The sequence below is a fragment of the Schistocerca gregaria genome, chromosome 1 (assembly GCF_023897955.1).
Source record: "Schistocerca gregaria isolate iqSchGreg1 chromosome 1, iqSchGreg1.2, whole genome shotgun sequence".
NCBI classification, from domain to species: Eukaryota; Metazoa; Arthropoda; class Insecta; order Orthoptera; family Acrididae; genus Schistocerca; species Schistocerca gregaria.
In genome coordinates, this window is record NC_064920.1 from 954,672,596 (window position 1) to 954,700,533 (window position 27,938).

Sequence of the window (27,938 nt, forward strand, 5' to 3'; positions counted from 1 at the left end):
ATGACATATTCCAGAAGCATAATCCAAGAAGTCACAGTGCATTTCAACTTTGAGGAATGGCCTGCCCGCTCTGCTTGTTTTTCAGCCACACAGCACGTCTGAGGTGCAATGGAAAAATTTTCGCCCCACCTTCCAATCAGCGTCTTCAAGAACTGAGACAGCACGTGTTTCAGACGTATCAAAACTGATGTTCGGAGGATTCTTGCCTCCATGCCACGATGAATATTTGTCGCTGTGAGAATCACACATACTGATGCTGATGACGGACGTTAGTTTCGAACACAATGAAAATTTAATGGTTTAATGCCTGCTGTGTGTTGAATGTCGCTTCAAAGACGCAGAAATATGATACTGTTGCTTCATGGTGCAATATTTTCTATTAATTTCAGTTTATGTTCCTAACCTTCGTGTACATTACAGTTATTCTGGCAATCGAAGTGTCTGAGTTGACACCGTCGCGCCGTCACGTAGGCTTCACATGTGATTCAATAATTCTGTTCGTAATTGGCTGACAGTCTCGCGCCATTGCCGGGGCTGACTGAAACAGCTTCTTCGATTAATTTTTTTGTTGTGGCAGGTGGCAGCATTGGCGCTGAGCTCTGCCAACGGTCTGCTGCTCAAGGGCGGCAAAGAGGCGGCGCACAGCAACGCCGCCCTCATGGAGCTGGTGCACGAGGCCCTGCAGCCCTTCGGAGCCACCAACGCCATCTCGCTGGTAAGTTTACTAGCATAAAAAAAATTACTGAAGTAATCCTGTACCCGAGAATGAAGCTGTGAGAAAAGACGGAATATCAGATAGTTCTATGAGTAAGGTTCAAGGGTAGTTTTCAACTGCACTCACCGATCAACCTATAATGACCTGTCTGAATCGTGTGGATGTCCGCGATCAGAGATTGGGTAGTTGTTAGGCATTATATCGATGACTTTCAAATGAACACAAGCGAAAGGTGTGAAAAAAGCTAACACAGCTCAGCGTAAACACTTCACGGGACACCAGTGGGTCCGTCAGCGTTAATGTTTCGTTTTGACAATCAGTCATCGAGAGACTCAAAATCGTCACTCGAAAGAACCGTACGGATAGGCCTAGTGTTTTTTCTCGAGAGCACTGGGGGATGTTCTGGCGATCTGTAACAGTTATTCAGCACTTCTCCTCCTTTGGCTCTGCAGTTCTACTGACGAAGATTTCTTTCAACACCACGATTCGAACTGACAAATTCTAGCTAAGGTGCGTTAGTGAACTCGGTCAAAGACACTGGTATAATATTTTCCGGCACATCACCAAGTTTTCATCTGAGATATAGATTTTAGCCGACTAACAGGAGCGCGAATAAAGTTAGAGGTACAATAATTTCATCAAATATCGACGAGTCTTAAAAGTATTGCTAACATCTTTTATTTGCAGGGATACCATATCCTGATTTGCTGTAAAGGACTATTTCATCAAAAACGTAAAAACGCAAACGTTATTTAGATTAACATTAATAGAATAAAAATTAACTGAATTGAAGAAATTGATTTAACCAATGGCGTTCAATTAAATGGAATTATATAGAATACTACCACTGAGAACAGCTCCGAAAAACTGCACCTACATTTTAATGAATATATCGTGGCAAATGACAATTTATGGGAGACCATTAATCAAATCTGAATCTCCTTTTTATCGTGAGTAGGCGCCTTAATCACTTAGATCAGCCAAGCTCTCTCCCAAAATCTGCCCAAACATTGTCACTTACGTTTTTCCTCTTATTATTTGAACTAACAACCCCCCCCCCCCCCCCCCCCGTTACCGTAATAGAATCACCAGAAGGTCAGATATGAGCAGGGGGCAAATACATAAAAGTAATCATTTCCACTGAAATAAGAAGACTGCGCAAAATAAGCAAGAGCTATGGGTTCGAGTCTTGTTTTGGCACAAAATTACATTTGTCACAACATAACCATTAGTCAGTTTGTGAACGTAACATCCATCAGTATACGGCAGTAACACGTCAGTGCATGAGCCAAGTGATTTTCAGTTGTATGAAACATTCTCGGTTTTCTTGCGGCGTCGAATCTGAGTACAATCTCGATATTTCGGTGAAATCTTCTACCGCCTTCGTCAGCAACAACAGACCATCATGGGTGCTGTTGTTGTGACACTTTATCATTAATTAACGGCTTGAGTCAAGTCTGCGTGCGTCACCGTTATGTCATGCAGCCAGATATTGTGTCCATGTCAATAATCTCACAGGAGTAGCGCTCTTAGGAACGCAGGGAATTCACGGTATTGGTCTCTCACATTGTGCCACTTATTATTTAGTTTATCTGTGATCCCTCCGACGGTTCGCCTACGTAGCTGGGAGGTTTGCACGTCTAACTGCCATGGGGATGACCAGCTTTCAGTTATCGGTATTGCTAGGGATTTTTCCTTGGTGGGAGGAGTGGAATGGGGTGCACTCGGCCTCGTGATGCCAGTTGAGAAGCTGCTTTATGTTACTGTGCCGTGACTCCAACGTCCGGAAAGCTAACAACACGCGTCTCCACACGGCATTCACGTGACTCCGTATGCCAGGAGATAACTCAGCCGACGGTCAGCATCGCACGTTTGACTGATACTAACTGCAGAGTTACGTTACCTTTTTTTTCTTTTTTTAGTGGTTTGTCAGTAACTGCACTGTATGCTTCTGCAGCAGTGTACTATTCTGGTTATCATGGATGAAACCGGTATAAAAGAAAGAGAGGACAGTGTGCTGATATGTAGCCTATTGCTGTAACTTCCCATCGAACTTAACGGACAGATCAAGTTCAGTAGTATCACATGCCCCCACTCCATGAGAAAATGCGGAGAGATTTGATGGACTTAAAACCTTTCGTCATTGATGTAATATTACTGGTAATGAAAATTTCTTCAAGTACGAGAATTAAAGCCAACTACACTCCTGGAAATGGAAAAAAGAACAAATCGACACCGGTGTGTCAGACCCACCATACTTGCTCCGGACACTGCGAGAGGGTTGTACAAGCCATGATCACACGCACGGCACAGCGAACACACCAGGAACCGCGGTGTTGGCCGTCGAATGGCGCTAGCTGCGCAGCATTTGTGCACCGCCGCCGTCAGTGTCAGCCAGTTTGCCGTGGCATACGGAGCTCCATCGCAGTCTTTAACACTGGTAGCATTCCGCGACAGCGTGGACGTGATCCGTATCTGCAGTTGACGGACTTTGAGCGAGGGCGTATAGTGGGCATACGGGAGGCCGGGTGGACGTACCGCCGAATTGCTCAACACGTGGGGCGTGAGGTCTCCACAGTACATCGATGTTGTCGCCAGTGGTCGGCGGAAGGTGCAAGTGCCCGTCGACCTGGGACCGGACCGCAGCGACGCACGGATGCACGCCAAGACCGTAGGATCCTACGCAGTGCCGTAGGGGACCGCACCGCCACTTCCCAGCAAATTAGGGACACTGTTGCTCCTGGGGTATCGGCGAGGACCATTCGCAACCGTCTCCATGAAGCTGGGCTACGGTCCCGCACACCGTTAGGCCGTCTTCCGCTCACGCCCCAACATCGTGCAGCCCGCCTCCAGTGGTGTCGCGACAGGCGTGAATGGAGGGACGAATGGAGACGTGTCGTCTTCAGCGATGAGAGTCACTTCTGACTTGGTGCCAATGATGGTCGTATGCGTGTTTGGCGCCGTGCAGGTGAGCGCCACAATCAGGACTGCATACGACCGAGGCACACAGGGCCAACACCCGGCATCATGGTGTGGGGAGCGATCTCCTACACTGGCCATACACCTCTGGTGATCGTCGAGGGGACACTGAATAGTGCACGGTACATCCAAACCGTCATCGAACCCATCGTTCTACCATTCCTAGACCGGCAAGGGAACTTGCTGTTCCAACAGGACAATGCACGTCCGCATGTATCCCGTGCCACCCAACGTGCTCTAGAAGTTGTAAGTCAACTATCCTGGCCAGCAAGATCTTCGGATCTGTCCCCCATTGAGCATGTTTGGGACTGGATGAAGCGTCGTCTCACGCGGTCTGCACGTCCAACACGAACGCTAGTCCAACTGAGGCGCCAGGTGGATATGGCATGGCAAGCCGTTCCACAGGACTACATCCAGCATCTCTACGATCGTCTCCATGGGAGAATAGCAGCCCGCATTGCTGCGAAAGGTGGATATACACTGTACTAGTGCCGACATTGTGCATGCTCTGTTGCCTGTGTCTATGTGCCTGTGGTTCTGTCAGTGTGATCATGTGATGTATCTGACCCCAGGAATGTGTCAATAAAGTTTCCCCTTCCTGGGACAATGGATTGACGGTGTTCGTATTTCAATTTCCAGGAGTGTATTAGTACGAAAGTGCGTTAAGAACCTAGCCGAAAAGGGAAATAGAACTTCGTAATTAAGGTATGCGTTACGGCGTAAGATACAACAGAAAATACAGAAAACCGAACTTTAGTTGCAGCTACCGGGTTCTGGGATAGCGTTTCAGTAATACAGGTACGCCATTATTGTTTGCACGGTGCAATATCTGCTGGTGCTGTTCAGACGTGACGTTTACTGCCAGGTGTCGACGCGAGAGGAGATCAGCGACTTGCTGGCGATGGAGCGGCACATCGACCTGGTGATACCGCGGGGCTCCAGCGAGCTGGTGCGCACCATCCAGGAGCAGAGCGGCCACATCCCCGTGCTGGGCCACGCCGAGGGCGTCTGCCACGTCTACGTCGACAGGGAGGCCGACTTGGAGCGCGCGCTCAAGATCGGTAAGCGGCCCAGCGCCGACTTCTGCCCACCTCACTTCCCACAAGTCCCCCGGCTTTCACGGCAGTTGTCATCCATGATACAATCATCTGAGTCCTTAGACAGGGTCGTATTCCTCGCCAAACTTCTTCACAGTTCGACGTTTCGATCCCTCTGGTGGGAATTTCTTCTTGATTCCATTGGTATCCATTGGTGGCTGCCCGTCCAGGGACACCATTGGAATCCTGAAGAAGATTTCGCCACAGAGATCGAAACGTCAAACAGACGAGAAATACGACGCGTCGTAGTGACTCATTTATCATCAGTTCACTTTGTTCGTATTTGTGACGTTGTTACCCGAGGGTGTCTGTGAATTCTTGAAATTTTACTATGTGTTTGTATCACTCAACGGTCACACACACACATACACACACACACACACACAGACTTCTAGTAGAAGCTTTGAGGATTTGCCATCGGCCAAGGAGCACTGTGGGCTATTGATAATAACTGTTAAGTTGAAACCGATATAGCCAGTAATTAAATTTGCTTAACTTAATGTTACTTATATCATATTCAAGATAATCATCATAATGTGCAACATGTTAAAGGAACAAAACAATGAAATAAAAGAATCTGGTACAAAATGAATAGTTAACCAAGGAGAAACAATAATTTATTTAATTGATTTTTTGAGTTCCGTGGGTGCGGATTATATTACTTTATTTCTGAAGTTATTTTATTTCTTAAAATAAAACTGGAACAATTTCAGACAGCTTCCGAAGAGAACTGTTTTATTTCAATGGGTAAAGAGTCGAAAAGTAGTGTTTTGAGATATTACTTTTTTTTTATAAATCACCTGAGCAATATTAGTTCTGACGATATACTATATTAGAGGTAAAAATGTCGATTTATATCAGATGAACAATATGGCTGTTATTTGAAACAAGTTGTTAAAGACACAAATCAGTTATTATCAGAATCTGGTTCCTCATTCTTGCCAAGAAATTTGTTTCATTTTTACATACAAATCTTAATAGTATCATTGCTTCTAAAATGTAGGCAATGTGTAGAGATCTTTAATGGCACTAAACTTATCTTAATACAAATATCAGAGATGAAATAGTTTTCCTAAATTCCCAATAATATTTACAAATCAACAACTGAAACAATTTTAAAGCTCTACTTAGTATATGAGTACTATAGTCACTGCAACATTGAACAGAGGTGACAATATACATGCTAACAAAAAATTATCCATTTACGTACAACGTGAAGTTCTAACGGGTATTCATTCCAGTACCATTTTTTATGTTTCTCCTTCGAGAATCCCTCTACTTTTTTCTCTTGTCCGTGATAATCACTGGCATTTGAGACCTTTTTCAATTTAACGATATCGGTAATCTTCATTAACTAAGTGTTAATACCAGTGTGATACTACAGTTACTTAATAATATTTAAATACTAATATTTCTGACAAGTACCGATATTTTCGATACATCGTTCCCACCTCTAATGTTGTGCCAGAATTCTATAATCATGTGTTGTTGCTAGGAAGCTAACTTTTTTCAACTGTTATATTTGCGAACATATCCACAGATTTTAAAATTGTTGGCCAGTGACAAATGTGGTGGTAGCTGTTGTAAACATTACCCACTATTTTAGCATGTTAACTAGATGTTTGGATATAACGGCAAGACCTATTTCTAATAACTTCGCATTGCATTTTTCTCCTGCTTGTGGTATTACTCCGAGACAAAGGACATTAAAGAATGAAAATGTCCTTCTTCCAGCAGGTCAAATGCAACAGTAATGCTAATCGCTTTCCCCATTTAGTACTGCAGCATGGTACGCTGTGTTACCAAGTATGTTCTCTATGAAACATTTTTCCGAACCTCTCGAGAAGTTTTACATTTCTAGGAATTTTTCCGAGCCAGCATCTGCAATTTACCTTATTTTAGACACCTACACACTCTCATTGCGCACTAAATTGTGACAACATGGAATTTCACACCAGACACTAGGCTTTTAGGTCCTACAAAAAGACATGTAACTATCAAGAGCCTTGTGTGATACATCTGAAAATATCGTTAGTGTTGGATTTTGTAGAACGTTTTACCCAACTCAGAATCTTTGAGGCCATTGAGTGTAATAGGTTTCCATGATACACAGTCTTTTTGCAAACATTTTATAACACATTACTTCACACCAGTTCACGAAAGATGTCCAGATGTAAAAAGTCAATATTCTACATATTTCTTTAAGTAATGCGCAATAACAATCTGTAAAGAGCGTTTATTTCACATTTTCAGTGCGTGACTCGAAGTGTGACTACCCAGCAGCTTGTAATGCCATGGAGACGCTGCTCATCCATGAAGACTTAGTCAAGAACAGTTCCTTCTTCGTTGACGTATGCAGTATGCTAAAACAAGAGGGAGTAAGTAATCAAACCCAGACAATTTGTTCAATGTTTTCAACTTTGTTTTACTCATCTTAGAGAGTTCTAATAGCAAATTGTCTTTCATCGTATAGTCTAGAAAATAAGCAAGTGCTAGAACATTATGTCTGTCTTTGACGTACCGTAGATGTAGTGCATACTCTTGCTCCTAAGGCTCTGCCCTTCGTAAAATCAATACAAAAACCTCTGACTTCACAGTTTTTATTCTACAAGATCTTTGTGGCTAAGACTCTCCAAAAGCAGCAAGATTCGAGACTCGAGATTTTTTTATGCCGGGATAGTAATGTTAGCAAGCGACTTAATTATACTTGTTTTTAGTTCTTCAGTCCATAGTTATTACTGGAATAACTCTGCGGAATTCCATCAAGAGAGACATTATGACACAATGCATAAATAAGCAATATAAATATCTTTGGCAGTGCAGATGATGCTGAAATAGATCAGTATGCATGGTACTGTCGCTTTACTCTGAGAAAACAATTATCCGAGCAAATTAATTTGTGAAAACGGTTTGCTTATTGCCTCATCTCGTAAGCAATTCAACCCTCGTTTGCTTCAGCAGCTTGAAGAGAACGCAGCTGGTGGCTCTTTGTGCAAGATTATAGCCTTAAAATGTATTGCAGTTACTCATCTCTCATTCTGAAGCTTCATTTCATTTATACGCCTCTTCATGTCTTGGCGACCTAAGGTAATGGGTTGACTTACTGTTTGCTCATCTGAATTCAAACATTTATCTCCACGACATAAACGTTTACACGAATAATTCCAATGTTTTAATGAGTATGACTGTGCGACGAAAAAAACTGAATATTTATAATGGTGGTTGTATGGGCAATATTGATCAACAGAACAGCAAAGTTATTAGAATCTCTGAGACCTTCGACAGTATAAATGCGTTAACTACATGTTTCAATAAAATAACCAAACGGAGGCATAAGAAAAGCCCAATACACCCTTTTACTGGTGTCTCCCTATTACCACACAGATACAGCTAACGAAATATGCAGCGTGCAGTTTGAATGAGGCAGTTTTTAACTTTAGGAATAACTTGTGATATAATAATGGAAACCCTACTGTAGCCATTACACAACACAAACTCAGTGCAAATGTTGAAATTAACTCTTTAATTTTTTAAAGCATTGACCAACAGAATTTTCAATGACAAAGACTACTCAAACTTAACCTCTTCATTTATTACCCACAATATACAAGCTCAATGCAGTCTGACTGCTATACATTGACAACATGACTTCCAATAATTAACACAAAAAATAGCCCTGAATTACAAGAAATCCTAACAATAACACAAATCCAAAAAATATTAAATTAAAGAAATATGAAATTATCTCCAACTCTGTTAATTGCCTAAACTAATTTCAGTTTCGAATTCCGATAGTAGAAACCCCATTCTATTTCATATGTCACTTACCTCACAAAAAATCTTAACAACATGAACTACAGCAGTTACAGCAAGTAGCAATAACCACCAGCTAAATAAAAGATTCTAACTACTAGAGACTCTATCTACCAGGAGGCATATGGATAGCAAAAGAAAGTTTTTGTTGAAGAGCAAACAATGTATTTAGAAAGTTTTACCTTATTCATGTGACATCCACTTCCAAAAATTAAATAGTTTTCAATAATTCTACTCCCTAAACATTATCATACCTTTCCTTGTGTCTTTTCTTACAAGAAATTTCACCTCACTTTACATTGCGTGTCCTGCGAACACAGAGTCTCCACTAAGAAAAACTTGTCCATACACTCCTCTATCCACTCGCTAACTGCTAGTCCGTCCAACTACAGAATCTCTTGCTGAAGGCGCAGAGCGTTGTCAGCGATATTAATACACTCTATAGCACTACAGACATACAAACAGGCAATGTTACAGAAGCATATTTTACAAAATACATCTTATCGCATAAAGTCCAGAGATCACATGCCTCATTATAACTGTTTGTGGTACTGAGGCTTAACCTTACTACCTCATGAGGTAGATGACCCCATTTCGAATCCTACCTCAGGCAGGTTTCAAATTATCAAATGTGTAGTAACTGTGTGATCTAAAAACTGTATTAGAATACCGTATTCCAACAGTAGGGAGGAAACTCATAACTGTTTAAAGGAGCTAGACAGAGTGCAAAGCATCCACTTAAATGAGTCTTTTTATTTATTGTGTCCTTTGGCCTGAGGGCATACAGCCATCCAGTCATAAATTTCCAAACAGCTTGCGATAAAGCAACTAAAATTGACAAAAGTCACAGTCAAAACAAAATACAGCATTTTACTATTGCGTATTGATATAAAAATACGACTAGCCAAATACACAGCGTGCAGTTTGAATCAGAGACTGCTGAACTTGATGAACATCTTTGAATCTACTGATACAGTACACATGAAAAGGAACTAAAATAGTAAATGAGAAAAGAACTGTACTGAATTCGTTTCCAAAACAAGGGACACATAAAATGAGCACGTGGTTAACTTATGGTTAATTTAGTACTGGAAGCTACAATAGAGGGCCTAATTTTTAAGGATTTCATCTGGATGGAATATGTGGGACATGTTGTCGACTTTGTTGGTTATTGTAAAAATGTCCAGATGGAAAGGACAGACAAGATTACAACGATTTGAAGGCAGGAAAATCTGGGTGAAAGACTCATTTCTTGAACAGAAGTGAGAAATGTGTTCACCCTAAAAAAAAAGAAAAGAATCATTATTTGTTGTTGACTTATATTAACAACATACTTTTTAAATACATATTGATGTTTAAGTTTGATTCAGAGCATGCAAAATAATATATTGTAGCATACTGTCAACAATACCTATGCAGTTCCAATCGTATATACTGACAGTGGAGTGTTACATCGCAAATAAAATAAAAATCAAAATTTCGTTAATTGTTGTTGACTTTTACTCACAGAATATTATTTAATCAGATACTGATGTGTAAGTAAGGTCTTGAACCTGAAAATATTGAATATGACATTCCAAGGGGAAATGACATCTGCTCCTAAGACTTACATTTTTCGGTTAAGTTTAATCTAAAAAGTTTATGGAATCTTGGAGAGAAATTCATTGAAAGAAAATACACTTATTCAACATTTCAATATATAAAAATAACTGACTAGATTACAATATTGTCAAAAGGTTCCGTGTGTACGATATTGGTGAATGTGTATATTTTACAATCGCTTTCGGACTAATGCAAAAATTTTACGGTTGCCCAGTAAACAGCATTTTCTCCATTTCGTTTGCACTTGGTCCTTCCGTCTACGTGATGCAGCGTTCTCTGGCTGCCCGCAGGTGAACATCTACGCGGGCCCCAACCTGAGCAAACAACTGACGTTTGGCCCGCCGCCAGCAAAGTCGCTCCGCACCGAGTACAGCGCCCTCGAGTGCACTGTGGAGTCCGTGCCCAACATGCAGGCGGCCATAGACCACATTCACACCTACGGCAGCTCGCACACCGACGTCATCGTCACGGAGAACCGTAAGTACTGTTGTCGAGCTCCGGCAAATATGGTCGGCAACCAGTGCCGACGTCGGCGAGGACGCCGTATTTTGGCTGCCCGAGTTAGTTCCGTGTTCCTCACACCGCCCTCTCTCGGCACACAGTTCCTCCAGTAAGTTTGGAGGTCTGGCCACTGCTGCTCCATGTATTCTCAACTACTGAAGCTTTGTGCACATTTCCATGCTGTTCTCTAAAACTGCTCCGAACTGCCTTATAGATGCTTCGCAAAAAAGTTAGCGACTACCGAATATCAGACCAGTATCACTCGGAACCGAAAGAAATCTGACAAAGATAAACAAGTGCTCTGGTAGCGCCTCTAGCAGCTAGTGTGCTAACTAGTTTTAAATGTCGCATCTGTGGTGGCGTCTTTATCTTCTTCTCCCGGTCCATGGTTAGGCCTTAAACCCTGTTCCTGTCTCTCTGTCTTCCTCCGCCTTCCCACAGTTCTTCTTACAACACAATTGAATTCCATCGCTTGTCTAGGAATTCTCTGGGGTGAGGTACACAATACATGCTTTTCCAATCCTGCTTTTTTCGCATTACTTCCTCAATTAATGGGTGTAACGACTATTTCTCCATTTATTGTCTTTCTTATCTTGTGGAGGTTTCCACTGACCTCAGTAACAACAGGGCTGAGGAACTTCATCTCCATGTTTAATGTTCTGTTAGCTTTTTTTATATTTATAATGTACAACTTTGTAGTCCAGGGCAGGTCACTGGGGCGTTAGCGGCCACCTGGCAGGAAAAATACCGCCGGTTGAACTTAACAAATAGTAACACACCGAATGCAGCAATTAGTAACAAGAAATGGAGAAAGCTAATTAGGTCCGCCTTTCACAAGCACTCCACTCGCTGCTCTTCGTTTCGGCGACACTGCAAGCAGCAACATGAACACAAGTCACTGGACAATCGCGAGATCTCACAATGGTGGGGGTTTAACTGCTAGGATTAAAATCCACTGAACTTAAGCTTGTTGGATCCAGTTGACGATTAGGTCGTGTACCCTCGCGAACACAGCCCTTCCATCCGGCAGTGCATGCGTGCCACCAGCGGTCCCAGTGTGTTCTTGCACTGCCCTCTTGGCTCCTCAGGAGTCCCCAACCGAACCGCTCACTCCCACGACCCGGAAGAACAACGACGTCACTCCAAAGCTAGGGCCACAGTTACTACATATCGAGAACGCCGCTGCTGCCACTAGCGGACAGGCAACGCTTGCGAAACAAAGTGGCGCCAGTCAACACAAGAACAATACAAACAACCGCAACCATGTCAACTAAACGATACAGTTTGGCCTCCAACAGAGGACGGAAACCTACAACAGAACCAACGCGAGCCGCAACATGGCACAGCTCTCATTCTTTTTTTGATGATGGTCAGATATGAAAACGGTGTTAACCGTACAGTATGTTTGTAGGAAAGATCGGTACAGCAATATCGCATTCTTGTCTGAAAGACTGTATGAAAGTAAGAGACTGTCATCTACATTCCTTTTATTTCCAAATTCTCCAGGAAACTTGTAAAACCGAAAAACAAAATTGATGACTCCAGAAATTATCTGAAAGGGACTACGATATTGGCATACCAGTTGTTACACTTCTTTATTCTGATTTGCATGCAATAATAAACTTATAATTCTATTCTTTCATTAGTTTAGCTTTAACCTGTACATTGCATTCTTTGAAAAATTATTAGTTTAAGTCACATGTAAACTCTGTAGAAAAGAAGTATAGCTATCATATGAATAATTTACTAGCTACTAACTTAACTTAAATATGAGTACATACATTGACACCATAAGAACTTTAAAAGATGACACCTCAGATTTTCAGTGATATATTTGTGGTAGTAAAGGTGCCATGTGGAATGTGGTGTTTATTACTTAATCTGGCATTTTATCTTGTGTCCATTTGATCAACGAGCAAATATGAGATAAGACACTTAACAATTTAAGGAATCATAAACAAATTTGTGTAGTAACGATTGCATACTTGGAAAAATTATGAAAGTTATTATTTATCATTTTCTAATATATCAGGGTCTTTGTATTTCTTCCCGATTGGTTTTATTAATTCACTCAAACGGAGGCCTTCGCACTTCACTGCGCTCACTTCAGTCGTGATGTGAGTGTTGATGAAAGAAAGATCCTGTAATGGAAGAGTGCGTAAAAATGCCTGTGCGATTGCGTGTAAAATCTCCTGGAACCAATGTTCGGTTTACCTGTATCTGCAACCAGACGGAAAAGCGCGAACGCCCACGATCGTAGGCCGCTGATGTTGTGGCTATGACCAGCGCCCGTCTTGACAGTTATTGCAAAGTGGTAGTATTCGTGGCTGCGTAGCCAATTGAGACGACAAATACGAAAAAACTCCGTCTCCTGTGGGTCAGCTCATGCAGTGGCAATGGTCTGAAGCTTGTTTGCTTCCTGCTACGGTAGATATGCACCAGCCGCTCCGCTGCAAGTTCAAAAAATGGTTCAAATAGCTCTGAGCACTATGGGACTTAAAATCTGTGGTCATCCGTCCCCTAGAACTTAGAACTACTTAAACCTAACTGACCTAAGGACATCACACACATCCATGCCCGAGGCAGGATTCGAACCTGCGACCGTAGCAGTCGCGCGGTTCCGGACTGAGCGCCTAGAGCCGCTAGACCACCGCGGCCCGCTCGCTGCAAGTAACAAACTCATTACGTCGCGTTTCAGTCTCCACTAGTGATATTAGGTACAGTGTCATAAAGACATCACTTTATTCTAATCATTGATAAACGAAACACTTTAACTACTTGAAAGTGTGCAAAATTCCTCTGTCCGAAACAAACTTTTCTGAAAATACTTCAGTTGACTACCGATCGCATATCAATCGTTGTCCCTCCCATTGCTATATACTGGCTGACCCATTCATCTACACAACCTCAAATAACTTCTTGTCTTGAAACTGTGTAAAAAATATATCAAATAAATGTTGTTTAGCTAGGGAGACAATAACCATCATGATTGAATTTCTTATAACTTTGTTCGTTAAGAAGATATGAAAAGCAATGTAAGGGTGTGAAAAAATATTGAAGTGCTACCATGAGTTGTTAGTTAAAGCCTTGAACTGTCATGCTTTCCATAAATCGTGAACCTTTATGCCCTAGAAACAATTGGAAGCGCTAACTGTTCACAAATATTTAGCATAACTGTCAGACATACACCCTTGCGTTGTCTGACGGCAACTGAAATGAATTTTACGTATTGAGTAATAAGTAATGATACATCAGGAAGGTGTCCAGAAATTGAATAGAGCAGTTGTTTTCGCTTTATAGGCACTGCAACTGAGGATATTCCTTCAAATATGCAATCATTGTAACTAATATTGCAATAGAAAGTCTCTTAGCATTTTATATTTCATAATATATCTCACTGATATCCGAGATTACTCTTCAGTACATTTAGGAAACAGCGGTCGCCATTAACATAAGCCGATGTCCTGCTTTTCACCATCTGAAACCTAATTTCATGCAAAGAAATAATATTTATTGCTAGCGAATCACAACTACAAAATGTAATCAGTTCAGTTTGCTGGCTGTGGCATCTTAGAATGTTTCCTGTCCCATTCGGCTTCAGTAAGAGTGCCCAACACTGTGGCCAGTCAGCGTGTTGTCGCTCAGAGTAAACATAATAAATTTAGTGGCTTGAATAGAGTCAAATGACTGAAAGAAGAAGTTACGAATATACCTTTGCATTGTTCGCTTCTTGGAATGAATAACGAAAACACATGCTCGCATCACAGTGCTTTCTGCAACACAATAACTCATTTACGTTTCAGCAGTGGATGACATTTTTGAATCTTTAACGCTACATAATCGTTGGTCCTATAATCAGCTTCCATTTAACAAAAAGTGAGCGCACGTATGCGATTCCGTTTCGTCACTCGAAGCCATATCCTTCACGGTCTGAGCGAAGTACATCGTAAGTTAACTATGCAGAACTTTTGAATATATTTCCGAAATAAAGTATACGTTTCCTGATAGTCACGACGGCAAGTAATTGAACATATCTATCCGATTTCTTCAAAGTCACGGAAATTCCGATCCAGCTGAGGTCAACACCAGACAAAGCCAGTTTTCCTTCAAATCATACAGAATAACGCTCGACAAAAACAGTACCAGAATGGTGAATGCAAATTGGAGTACCTCGTTGTCCGAAAACCGCAAAGATTTCTCATTGGCTGATGCCCAAACCCGACCTCCGAAGACGCCAAATACCTCGGCAAACACACGAAGAGTTGGCTCTAAGAGCTTATTTCAACTACTCGAAGCTGGTTATCGCAGAAACACGCAAAACATCCTAGAGATAATGTTGTGATTTAAAAACAGCAAAAATATGGTGAACGAAAAATGAAATTCAAAATGAATAGGCAACTTTTACAGTAAGTCTTTTTTTATACCAACCTACATTTTTTTTAAAAAATTGATAGCCCACTGTTTACCTCGTGGCTTCTCCAAAACGTAGCATAATGTACTATCACGTAAAGTGGCGTTATATCCAACGTAACACAAATTTGAATTTGACTCTTGTGTAATTGCACACTGTTCAGGCCCCTGGGGTGACGTAAGTCGTCCACTTGCTGTAGATGGAAACACAAGGGAAATGCGCACTGATCGCTTAGTCAACCGATCATTGAGTCAGACATTTTGAATTGCAGGTTTTTGCGAGTACAATTATTTACACCAACAAAGAGAAGGTAGAAACGCAGCTCATCTGTGGGAAATGCAAGTTAGCTGTACTGTAACTGCAATAATATTCTCTTATTTGCAGTACAGGTACATATAGTTCAGTACTTTTAAACGATATGTTGTGTACAATAAATGCAAACCTAGCTTAAAAGTTGCATCATCATTACTTTACTTTTACTGTGGTCGAAGGTAGGTTTCCTCGTCTTGTTGTGACTCATCAGAAGACGGGAAATTGCAGCCCAAGGTCACACAATCGTTGTAGAAATCACACAGACGAAGCTGCAGAAGTTACCGTCATCACTTCTGTTTCAATGGATCCACACGTGAGCGCACTACAGCTTGGACAGGAAATTTCCATTCCTAAAACCAGCGTACGTCACACTCCAGCACTCGCCATTTCCTCCCTTATCGTGTAGATTTACACGAAAAATTGCATGGGAATGGCTTCCAGAAACGTGTGCTGTTCATCAGTAGGCACAGCAGAAAATCGTCCCCACCCAGAATTTCTTACACGGTGTTCTCTTTACTGCTGAGTGTCTCTTCTCAAACGATGGACATGTCGATACAAAGAACACGCCATATTAATCCAGCGAAAACCCACGACAGTTTAGACAAGTGGAACACCAGCTTCAATGGAAAGTTAGTTTTTGGTAGTATACGCTAGGTACCATAATTATGGTTCCATATTTCATCGATAGTAACCTCAAAGGCAGAATATACTAACTTTCTCCTACGAATTCTTCCTCGTCTTGTGGGTGAAGTACCGCTAAGCACCCTAACGCTTATGTGGTACCAACATTCGGATAACCTTCACATAATGTCTTGCGAACATGTTCTGTTCTGAAACGATATTATGCTGCCAGATGGTTTGATAGTGAACCGACGACAGGGGTTGGCCTGTTCGGTATCCTGACTTAACGCCTCTGAAGTTTCTTCTTTGAGGATGCATAAAAGACGTTGCTTATCGCGATATTCGAATAACTCGAACGACATGCAGGAATTTATTGTTTGCTAAGTAATACACTACAGCAGGCCATACTGGAAGCAGCGAGGAGCTTTTTCATCATAGGTAGGACCAAGGTATCGCTGTCAATGGTCATAGCTGTCAATGGTCAACACTTGCAAAATTTTTGAACGTTTTATTCCTTTCCTTGCCCACAGCTCTACCAAATGGTATCGAAGATCCATTTTCTGTTTTTTAATTGAGTTAAGTGGTGTGTTTAATTAAACGTGATACATTTTTGAGAAGATCTTTGAAAACTATTTGAAAAAGACATACTACTGTTCATACCTCTGTAACAAACAAACCTATAAGAAAGAGAGTCATGCTGGTTAATGTCCCCCTGATAGCTAAATAAAACTATTCATTATTTTGTTTATGGACAAAAAGATGATTTAGACTGTCAGGATTAATGCGACATCATCGATAGAAGCCAACGTCATTTCCTGGTGAAATGAATTTTCGGTAATAGATTCTATCTTACACCAGGTGATCAAAAAGTCAGTATAAATTTTAAAACTTAATAAACCACGGAATAATGTAGCCAGAGAGGTAAAAATTGACACACATGCTTGTAATGATATGGGGTTTTATTAGAACCAAAAAAATTACTAGACGCGTGAAAGATCTCTTACGCGCTTCGTTTGGTGATGATCATGTACTCAGCCGCCACTTTCGTCATCCCTGGCTTCCCACGTCCCCAGACCTCAGTCCGTGCGATTATTGGCTTTGGTTTTACCTGAAGTCGCAAATGTATCATGATCGACCGACATCTCTAGGGATGCTGAAAGACAACATCCGACGTCAATGCCTCACCATAACTCCTGACATGCTTTACAGTGCTGTTCACAACATTATTCCTCGACTGCAGCTATTGTTGAGGAATGATGGTGGACATATTAAGCATTTCCTGTCAAGAACATCATCTTTGCTTTGTCTTACTTTGTTATGCTAATTATTGCTATTCTGATCAGACGAAGCGCCATCTGTGTGACATTTTGTGAACTTTTGTATTTTTTGGTTCTAATAAAACCCCACGTCATTCTAAGCATGTGTGTCAATTTGTACCTCTCTATCTACACCATTACGTGATTTATTCAGTTTTCAAATTTATACTGACTTTTTGATCACCCAGTACATTAAATATGGTCACCTCTTTCACTTTCGTAGGTGTTGGAATCATGGGCGACATCAAGCAAAGTATTGTTAAGACCATTAGTGCCACTAAACGAAGCACCCTCTTAATCGTCGCCAGTAATCCAATGTTCATTCTGCGTTGTATTCTGCATTTGTTACTCCAGTCAAAAGGAATGTCTTACATAAAAGTTCCGTTACCAACTTATAAACTAAATTGCATAAAACAGCTCCAACTATAATCTGAATCAAATTTCTTTTGGTTAATCCGAACACAGTAAAGATTCAGAGCGCTATTGTCACCTACGGTACAGGGTACTTTAAAAATCCATGAAACATCTTAAAAGTCTCTTCAAGTAAATGACTAAATACAACGTAACAAATGAAGCAATAAGTGAAAGAAAAACTCTCAAATTACGTTTTTAATGTGGTGCCGGCAAGTTACCTTCAAAAACCACCACCACAGTTGATGAAGATGGCGGCGAATCAGCAGAGGAAGCATTTTGTGGATCATAATTTGCTCATAGCCAGTCGGTAGTAAGTGTGCAAACAGCTTTCAATAACAAGATTCACATGATGCCACCAGTCTACTATATCATACTGAAGTGGTACAGAAATCCGAGGAAGATGGTTGTTTGCTCGATGCAAAACGTTTGCGGTGACCTGGCGTGTCAGGAAAAACCCTTGACCGTGTGAGGAATGTAATGTGAAGTCCCACAAACTCTACGAATTGATCTAGGGTAGAGCTGACCATCCCTCAGCCAACAGTGTGGAAAATACTTCGTAAGAGATGAAGACTGAAGCCGTACAGATTGCCGTACAAAGTGACTCCCCTGGAATATAAACACGTGTTACTGTTGATGGTCATCCACCCACCGGATGCCTACGTTAAGCTCGGCAGACCCTTTTGTGTTATTCAAGAGGCATAAACATTTTCCCGGCACCAAGTTCCACCGTCTCCATCATTGTTCTTGGTGTGGACAAACATATGGAAACAATTAAATACAACGCATAACCATAGCTAAGACAGTGAGGAACACTAGTTTTCAGTTGTCTCAGAATGGATAAATACAGGTTCTGCATGGCTTTTAATGGAATTTTATCCATCCTTCACGCAAAATAGTTGTAAGTTTAGGTAACGATGATGGAGGTGGAAAACAGTATCGGACGCTTCTCCGAAGTAGATCTCAGAGTCTCGATAATTCTGAGATCTAGTAACTGTGATGGTCGAGAGAGATGCGAAAATTCATCCTCGTGCTCTCAAAACCAGGACGACGAGAACTGTGCAAACAGGGTCCCTGTATGTAGTCTTGGAACACAGCATCACCACGGAGGAACGAACCTTGTACCACTGGATGGACCTGAGCAGCCAGAATGGCCACATAATCCTTGGCAGTCATGCGTCCTTGCAGAGTATTCATGGAAACCAAGGGATAACACGATATGGTAGTCCAAATCAGCACCGAACACCCGCCATGTTTCACTCTTGGGACGTTAACTGGGCCAGAAGTGAGAAGTAGTGTGAAACAAGACTCATCCCTCCATAAGGTATTTTTCCACTGCGGCGTAGTCTCAGTTCTCCTGTTACGGGCATTTGCATCACTGATTAACTTTGGAATTCTAGCTCTCCCTGCAATGTCCTACTTCTGTAGCTACCTTCGTGGTGGTTTGGTGCTGACAGGGTTCGCGAGTGCGACATTCTTTTCTGTAGTGACTTTTGTGGCTTTCGTCCTCTTGTTTTTTGTCACACTCCCCTTCAATAACCGCCTGTCACGATCACCCAACACACACTTTCTATTGTGTATTTCCACTTGATCTGTGTGCGGTATAAATTATTCGATAAGATACTCCCTGAAACACGAGAAAATTCGGTTACGTGGGTTACGGTAGCCCCCACCATACGAACACTAACAATTTGCCCTCATTCGATTTCAGGTAGCTCCGACATAATGCACTCACAACTACACAGAATTCAGCTGTGGGCACGACTGGAGAACATCGTAAACGTTCTGTTCGTGGTCAAATACAACAGCACAGCTTGCAGACTTCGGTAGCATTTGCATTTATGTTCAAGCAGAAATTTTTCGCTGTGTTCTATTTATCCAACTCCTGTACAACACAAACTTGTTACCGCACTATGCACACGTCCATTAAAATCACTTGCTCCCAAAAGGTGCAGACAGCAACGGAGTGAGCCATTTATACGGCGGAAGAAAGTTGACTGAACGTGCCCCATGGGCTGGCCATCTGAAGCAACGTCCCATCTGTGAACTTGTACGCCACTGGTTGCCGGAACCAGGTCGATTAGCATATGCACCTACCTTGAATTACCATCAGCACAAATCATTCACAGCTCGCTCCTTTGTCCAGTGTTTTCGGTAGTTTTTCAGAATGGCCACCAACCTCCAACAGACCCACAATAAACTCGCTCTAAAATTCTGTTAATTCGGTCTTGTGATCATCGACCCACACTAGCTTGTTCACTACACCTTTTAATTCAGTATGGTGCTCAAAACACTCGTTTTCAGCAAGTGAAATGCAACTGTTGTCGGCACGGTAACTCAGCGTGTTCGGTCAGAGGGTTAGTTGCACTGTGTAATAAAAAAACTGAGTTAATGGATCAAAGACGAAGTGAAACGGGTGTCTTGCGACGTCCGCCCCGAGCAGATAAAACGAACAAAATGAGTTTTTAAAAAAAAATCCAGGTCGCTTTTATAGAGAGAAAAAATTTATGGGAAGGTCTTACGGGACCAAACTGCTAGATCATCGGTCCCTAAGTTTATGCACAACTTTAACTAACTTACGTTAACGACAACATACACACCAATGCCCGATGGAGGACTCGAACCTCCGACGGGGGGAGCCGCCCAGACCGGGACAAGAAGCCTCAAACCGCGCGGCTTTTTATAGAGATACTCATAGTTCACTTTACATGTGTTCATTCCCTGCACATTGCGTTATATGTTAGTCAAATGTAAAATGACATTTAAATAAAACATACAGTTCATATCCTTGGTCACGTTTCCCCTTACTTCCATCATCAGATTTATAAGCAGAAAATACGATTAAAGGTATTTCAAAATTTTTGTAACAGTACTTGTTACATACGATTTATTTACTCCTTAAATATGCCTCAAGCGCCAAGGTTTGTAACTATTACGCATTACACAAGTAACTGTTAACAACTTCCTTACCTCTGCGTCGCTTCAGTATAGAACAACAAACATACTCCTTTTTTCGTTTGTATGTAATATGTTACCGTTCTTGTTTCACAATTTCTAAAATTCTTTGGTTTTTATCCATTCTTATAAATCTGATGACGGCCTAAAGCCTAGACCTATTATGTGTTGAATTAACTGAAAATGTAACTAAGACTGTGAATTTTACGATTTATTCCGTTATCAAGGTCATCCGTCTCTCCTAATGTTAAAACGGCATCATTTCATGTAGAGATACCACGGGTTACTATGGACACATACACCGTCTGTCCCCAAAGCTCCTAGAATGATTTTATTCCTGTGGTAGAAGCGACGTCAGTGCGGTAACTACGGTGCCAGCTTTGCTACCAACAGAGAACAGCTAACTTAACACTCGATCGGTCAGTTGGGAACAGGCGGTGTTACGTAGTGGATGACGTTGAGTCGGAGTGTGTCAGCGTTATTGTGTCACAATTTTTCAATGGAGTAATATATCTAAATCAAATGTTCTACATGTTCTCCAGAATGTTTCGATGAAGAGAAAAGTGTGCGCAAAGTTTGAACCACGCAATTTGACTCTTGAACAAAAAAACCAGTCGTGGATTCCTGCTCCAAATAGTCTGTAAATAAGAATGCGCACAGTTCTTTCCTAGGTAAAATCATCATGGGTAATGAGACTTGGTGTCATCAATACAAAACTATCAAAAATCGACAAACTGCAGAAATTCACATAAAGGGTAAACGCGTTGATGACGTAACTGACATTGAAGCCAATTTTAAGTGTGAGTTGAACAACGTCCCGAAATGGAAATGAGCGTTTCGCGTCATTGGCCGGGAGGTCCCTTGCGGGGCATATCCGGCCGCCTTGGTGCAGGTCTTATTACATTCGGCGCCACATTGGGCGACCTTCGCACCGGCTGGGGATGAAATGATGATGAAGACAACACAACAGCCAGCCCCTGAGCGGAGAAAAACTCCGACCAAGCCGGGATTCGAACCCGGGCCCGTAGGACGGCAATGCGTCACGCTGACCACTCAGCTACCGGAGCTGACAACATCCCGAAGAAGTGTTTTTATAACCATTTCGTACAGTGAACGTAAGGAGCATTGTGCTGAAGAAAGGGAGACGAAGTGAAACACCTGAAGGATTAAAGGTATCATCTTAACTTTTCTCTGCTTTTTATTAATCCAGTCTCTAAACTTTTAGCGACCAGTTACAAATATAATATGAGCGACGTCGTAGTCTGGAAATTAAATTAACAGTCAGCACACCTTGCAAAACATGAACTTGTATCAGAAATGCCTAACCTGATTTAATTCTTATTGAATATGCTTGTATAACCGTTGAAATCACACAATGATACCCGTAATGCCGCTTTCGAATATCATAGTAGCCATCTTCAGGTATTAAATTCGTGACAATATACTGTACAGTTTACTTTCGACGCCGAATGTATTTACATAAGCTGTGGTTCGTCAGTGCGGCGGTAATACGTAGCCTTATGAGTGAAACTAGTAATTGAGAATCATAATTGGGTGACTTTATCGATTAGATATTTTTAAGATCAGCACACTGTGCTTCGCCACACTGGCATGCTTTTTGTCGAGTTACTACAGAAGTAGTTCCCCTTCCCATTCACGTAGAGTTTTACAGAAGACTAAAAGCATGACTGGTTCCGGCGGAGGTTCGAGTCCTACCTCGGGCATGACTGTGTGTGTTTGTCCTTATTATAATTTAGATTAAGTAGTTTGTAAGCTTAGGGACTGATGACCTTAGCAGTTAGGTCCCATAAGATCTCACACACTTTTGAAATTTTTTTTGAAAATATGACCAAATTTGATATTAAAATTACGTGATATATGAACTTCTTTAACTCCTTCACTCACCTGCTGGCACCGTTATTTAGTATTGAGACTCAGAATAACAACGCTTACGCGTTTTGAGCCTCGAAATGTATGTTAAACAGCCGACAACAGAGTTACATGGAAGTGGAAAAGATAGAATGTACACAGTGAGGCAAGTAAGAGGAGAAAGAATATTCCTAGAAGTACGTATTCCTAGACACGAACGATGCCTTGCATTAGTACTCAGTTTATAATGCCGCTTCTGTATGTATCTATCCCCCTCCCCCCCTCCCCCCCCCCCCCCTACTGCAAAAGGCACAGATTCTGAAAGTACACACGGTTTTCTCAAATGCAGGCAAGAGCTGTTTGCAAATATCCGGCGGCGTGTACCTGAGACATAAATGCGGTTGAAACTCCAGCAGCTGCACCAACTATGCACATCGGACTTGCAAATGCAGAAAAACCTGTCGCTAGCGGTGCACCCGCAAACAGAACTGCATGCATTCGCTCTGAAACGGCTCGGTTAGTGCAGGCTGTGTACCCTGGAATTCTGCGCCTCAGGACGCAGGGGAGCGCCGCTGATGCAGCGCCGCGCTGTGAAACAATAAGGTTTTGATACGCGCGGCACCAGCTGTATGCACGTACTGGATCTGAATTTGTATATGCTGACCTGGTTTATAGGACTGCAGCAAGTACTGTATCCATTGGGGAGTAACAACGTCTTCACGTGAGATTGACTCTACTGATGGGTATTCAATTTCAGACCTTTTAACAATCGTTTTACGCAGGTCATTGAGCTCAATACTTCTTCACTGCATAAATAGCAGTCTGTGCACTTACTGTCCTCTTGTTCTGTATTAGTTTTCGTCACTGAACAGGGTAATACTGCCTCGACGCAAAACGTTGTTTTGCGTGTATTTGAGACTGTTAGTTCAAGAATTACTGATTCTATTATCTTGTAAATACTTCCCTGTTGAGCAACAATCCGTACATAGTACTGGAGCAAACCTGTGCTTTCACATCTAAGGATATATTATTAAGTATTTCCAGGATTTAAGATGACCAAACACGCCCGGATAGCCGGGCACGTTAAAGCGCCCGCTTAGTAAGTCAAGGAAGTCGCTGACACGAATTGCCTGGGAAGGTGGACAGCATCTTTTGGAAATTGTCATTTAGCTTGACTGTCTACAGGCTCGAACTGTTGCAATGCGACATTACGGAGCAGATGATTTGTCTACATGTTCTGACACGCCTATGCCCCAGTGAAATTACGCCACGGCGCCGATTACGTACCGAAATTTTGAGAGATGCTCCAACCACTGATATGTGGAACTCCTTTGTGTATGTATAATGAATGCGGACTGTCCCCATAGGTAGTGAAAAACAAGCTCTGATACTTTAATGATATGCAGAATGTATATTTCCAGTGCACGAGGTAACAAACTTATTAATGCTATCTCACCCTCAAATTAAATAGGCAATAGTCATGCAACTGTGCAGGATTTGGAGTGTATTTTCGATTCATCAATATGGCCTTCAGTTTTCAAACATAGAAATAATGCAGAGACAACGAGAATAGTCATTTGAGCTTCTTTCTAAATCTAACAAATCAAAACCACACTACTGATACAATCGAAAACACACTCCAAATCCTACACAGCATACCAAAAGGTTTTGCTGTGAACATTCTTGAAGAATTGAAAATCTATATAAATACGATAAAACGCCCACAAGCGAACAGCGTCGCGATTGGTAAAATAAACACTTAAAGTCCTTCCGAGCGAGGTCGCATTTCTCCTATTTTATTATGATGATTGTTCCTCCCTGTAGAGGTGGCCGCCAAAAAGTACTTTCACGCTCTGAGAAAAAAGATGGTGATTGAAATTTCATGAATAGTTCTGCCTCAACGAAAACGCCTTTGTTTTAACGATTGTCACCCCAATTCACTCATCATATTCGTAGGACTGTCTCCCCTATTTCGTGATATTACAAAATAAGCTGCCCTTCTTAAACTTTTTCGATGTCCTTTGTCGATCCTTTCTGATGTGGATCCCAAACCGCACAGCAATAATACAGAAGAGGGCGTACAAGCGTTGTGCAGGCAGTATCTTCACTAGACCTGTCACGTTTTCTCAGTGTTCTGCCAATAAATCGTAGTCTTTGGCTTCCTTTACCCAGAACATCATCTGTGTTATCGTTCCGGTTAAGCTGTAGTATTTAGTTGAATTGAAAGCATTTATATTTGTATGATTTATCGTGTAACCGAAATTTTATAGTTTCCTCATGTGGATGTTACACATTTCTCAGTATCTAGAGTCAATTTCCACTCTTCGCACCATGCAGATATCTTGTCTAAATCGTTTTGCAATTTCTTTTGATCATCCTGTGATTTTATAAAATGTTATGTGACAGCATCATCTGCAAACGATCTAAGTGTACTATTCAGATTGTCTTCTAAGTCATCCATGTAGATCAGGAACAGCGGAAGTCCTATAACACTTCCCTGGAGAACTCCAGATATTACTTCTGTTTTACTCGTTGACTTTCCTTCAATTGCTACTAACCTTCGTCACAGTAAATGTATTGAGTAGGTCTAATCCGATTCCTCACACACTGAAATGTCTGCTCAACAGACAAAAGCAGCTAAATTCTCAACGTCGTACCACAGCACAAAGTGCCTCTTCGACTTTCCCATACCTACTCTGAACAACAACTAACCAAGAATAATGGCGTACAACTTTCAAAGGAGTAGGACATCGTGCCCCGACATCCGCGAACGAATAATTTTGGTCGAGAATAAATCGACTCGATACAGATTTAAGTTCGTCATACGGATCATTCAAAGAGTTTCTAAAGACATTATATCGATAGATCTAAACTGGTTAGACCAAGTTCGCATAGATTATTGAAAACATAAACATCGCTATTCACAAAAAGGATTACCTAATTCTCGGGAGCCATATGCGAGATATATAATGATGGCGGCATAATGATATCAGTCTTCTTCGAATGCAAAAATGGTTCAAATGGCTCAGAGCACTATGGGACTTCTTCTGAGGTCATCAGTCCCCTACATCTTAGAACTACTTAAACCTAACGACGTCACACACATCCATGCCTAAGGCAGGATTCGAACCTGCGACCGTAGCAGTCGCGCGGTTCCAGACTGTAGCGACTAGCACCGCACGGCCACAACGGCCGGCCTGTGTTTGTGTAAAAATAAGCACTGAATAAAAACTGTAAAAATAAATGATTTTCCAATGTTTATCGATACATTGTGTTTGTGTTTTGTTTATCCATTTTCCTGAGCTGGTGTATACAAGAGGGTTTCTTTTTTTTTTCACACTACGAGGTATGATAAGAAATCGATATTGATCACATATATATCTGTCGGTTGTGGCGTACTTATTCCCACTCGATTTTCAACTAGGAATTGAAACATTACGCTATTTAATGAAAATCAGTCCACAGCAGTTTAGAGAAGTGTGTTCTTGAGCTTTGCCAGAAAATGTTGCATTTTAGGGCTAACAAAAGAATAAACGAGGACGATAATGCAAAATTGTGTGCACAACAAACGGTCAGCACTACGATTTCGAAGTCTTAGCGATCTGTCATAAACACCCATCTTGAACTTTCGTTCTAATGTTGACAGATAATGCCGCAGAGGAGTTCCAGCGACAGGTGGACAGTGCGTGCGTCTTCCACAACGCCAGCTCCAGGTTCGCTGACGGCTACCGCTTTGGACTCGGTGAGTATTGAATAATAAGAATAATACTAACATTTATTTGTTCTTTGATCATTTTGTACAAATAACTTCAAACAAGAGTTCAATACACAGAATTAGACAATATAACAAGTAAACAAATCTTTATCTTATTATGTACAAACGCAAGGAAAATATACTTTTTTAACCTACACATCATCTTTTCTGGTGATTGTCAGTGCACACACACACACACACACACACACACACACACACACACACACACACACACACACACACACACACTCACACGCACACTCACATACACCACACACCACACTACACTGACTATAGCAGATTACACTCAGTCAGATCATAGATGTAATTTCACTCATACAGTTATTGTTGCTCTTCACCAAGCGCTTACTTATACAGCTTTCTAGTTGCCGGGTAACCTAGAAAGATTAAAACTGAAAATCAGCAGCAGAAATATACTCTGCACAAGATGCCACAGGAGGAATTGTAATAATCAGGATATTTCAGGAACGACCTTTCAAAACAAAAAGGTCTAGTAAGCGTGGGCTCTAAAGTGCGTACATTAAGAGCTGTGAGAACTTCTTCTGTAGAAGAGATGCGTTTCACAGTAGCGAAGATGAACAACATATCATAGTTCTTAACATAAGCATTTTAGAGCCCTTGTTTAAGGGCATCTTTGTTTAGAATGGTCGTTCCTGTCACATCCCCGAATATTGGCGGTTCCTCCTGGAACACCCTGTATAAAACACGTAGAAAAACAGAATACACCTACTTTGTGGCAAAGTGGATGACCCGTGTCATTGTGAATACTTTATATATTCCTTCGTGTTACAACAAACTATTTGGTATCATGAACTTCCTCAACTCTTATCTTTAACGTATCTAACGTTTTGATGGTCTGTAATTTTTCTTTACAACATTTTTCTTATATAGGGCTCCCACTGTGTTCTTCGCTATGAAAAGCATTCCTGCATTTTGGTCATTATTGTTTATTTGGCTGTTTAATGCTGAAAATTCCCTATACGATTTACGGTAACACACACATTCGCATACAATAGCAAGCTAAAACATAAGGACCACTGCCCACCGCGATATTCACTGTTTCCTAGAGTTATTACGGGCACGCAGCGCCGTCAGAAAATTATGTAAGCGGACTAGAGACGATTGGGGAATCATTCTAGTAACAACAGAGGCCGCAGTTGGGGAAATCCACTAATGAAAGTAACTTTGACAAAGGGCAGATTGTAATGGCGCCTGGGAACCAGCATTTCGGAAACGACATAAATGGTCGACTGATCGAGTGCTGGACTTCTATGGAAAGTGGTTTTAGGACACAAAAAGCACGAATAGGCGAAAAAGTGTTGGACGTCAACGCCTCACCGCAGAACGTGGACGCAGAAGACTTGCCCACTCTCTAAATCAGGACAGGCAGCGATCTGTCGCACATCTGACAACAGAGTACAGTTCTGATGCAGACATGTTTCGGAGTGCGTCGTTCAGCGCACGGGGGGATCCATAACTTACGGTCCTAAGAGTTTACATTTTGACCGACAGAAATGCGTGGGACGGTGGAACAATAGAAACGTGTGACCTGGTTGGATGA

The 27,938-nt window shown here is 41.6% G+C and overlaps 1 protein-coding gene across 1 annotated transcript in view; it reads left to right on the forward strand.

Moving 5' to 3' along the window:
* Positions 1–27,938, forward strand: part of LOC126276148 (delta-1-pyrroline-5-carboxylate synthase) — a 174,656-nt gene that overhangs the window by 130,086 nt on the left and 16,632 nt on the right. The window contains exons 10-14 of the mRNA XM_049977255.1: positions 578–715; positions 4,560–4,755; positions 7,045–7,169; positions 10,497–10,683; positions 26,249–26,344. Of these exons, the coding sequence (XP_049833212.1) occupies positions 578–715; positions 4,560–4,755; positions 7,045–7,169; positions 10,497–10,683; positions 26,249–26,344 (742 nt within the window). The remainder of the gene's footprint in view (positions 1–577; positions 716–4,559; positions 4,756–7,044; positions 7,170–10,496; positions 10,684–26,248; positions 26,345–27,938) is intronic.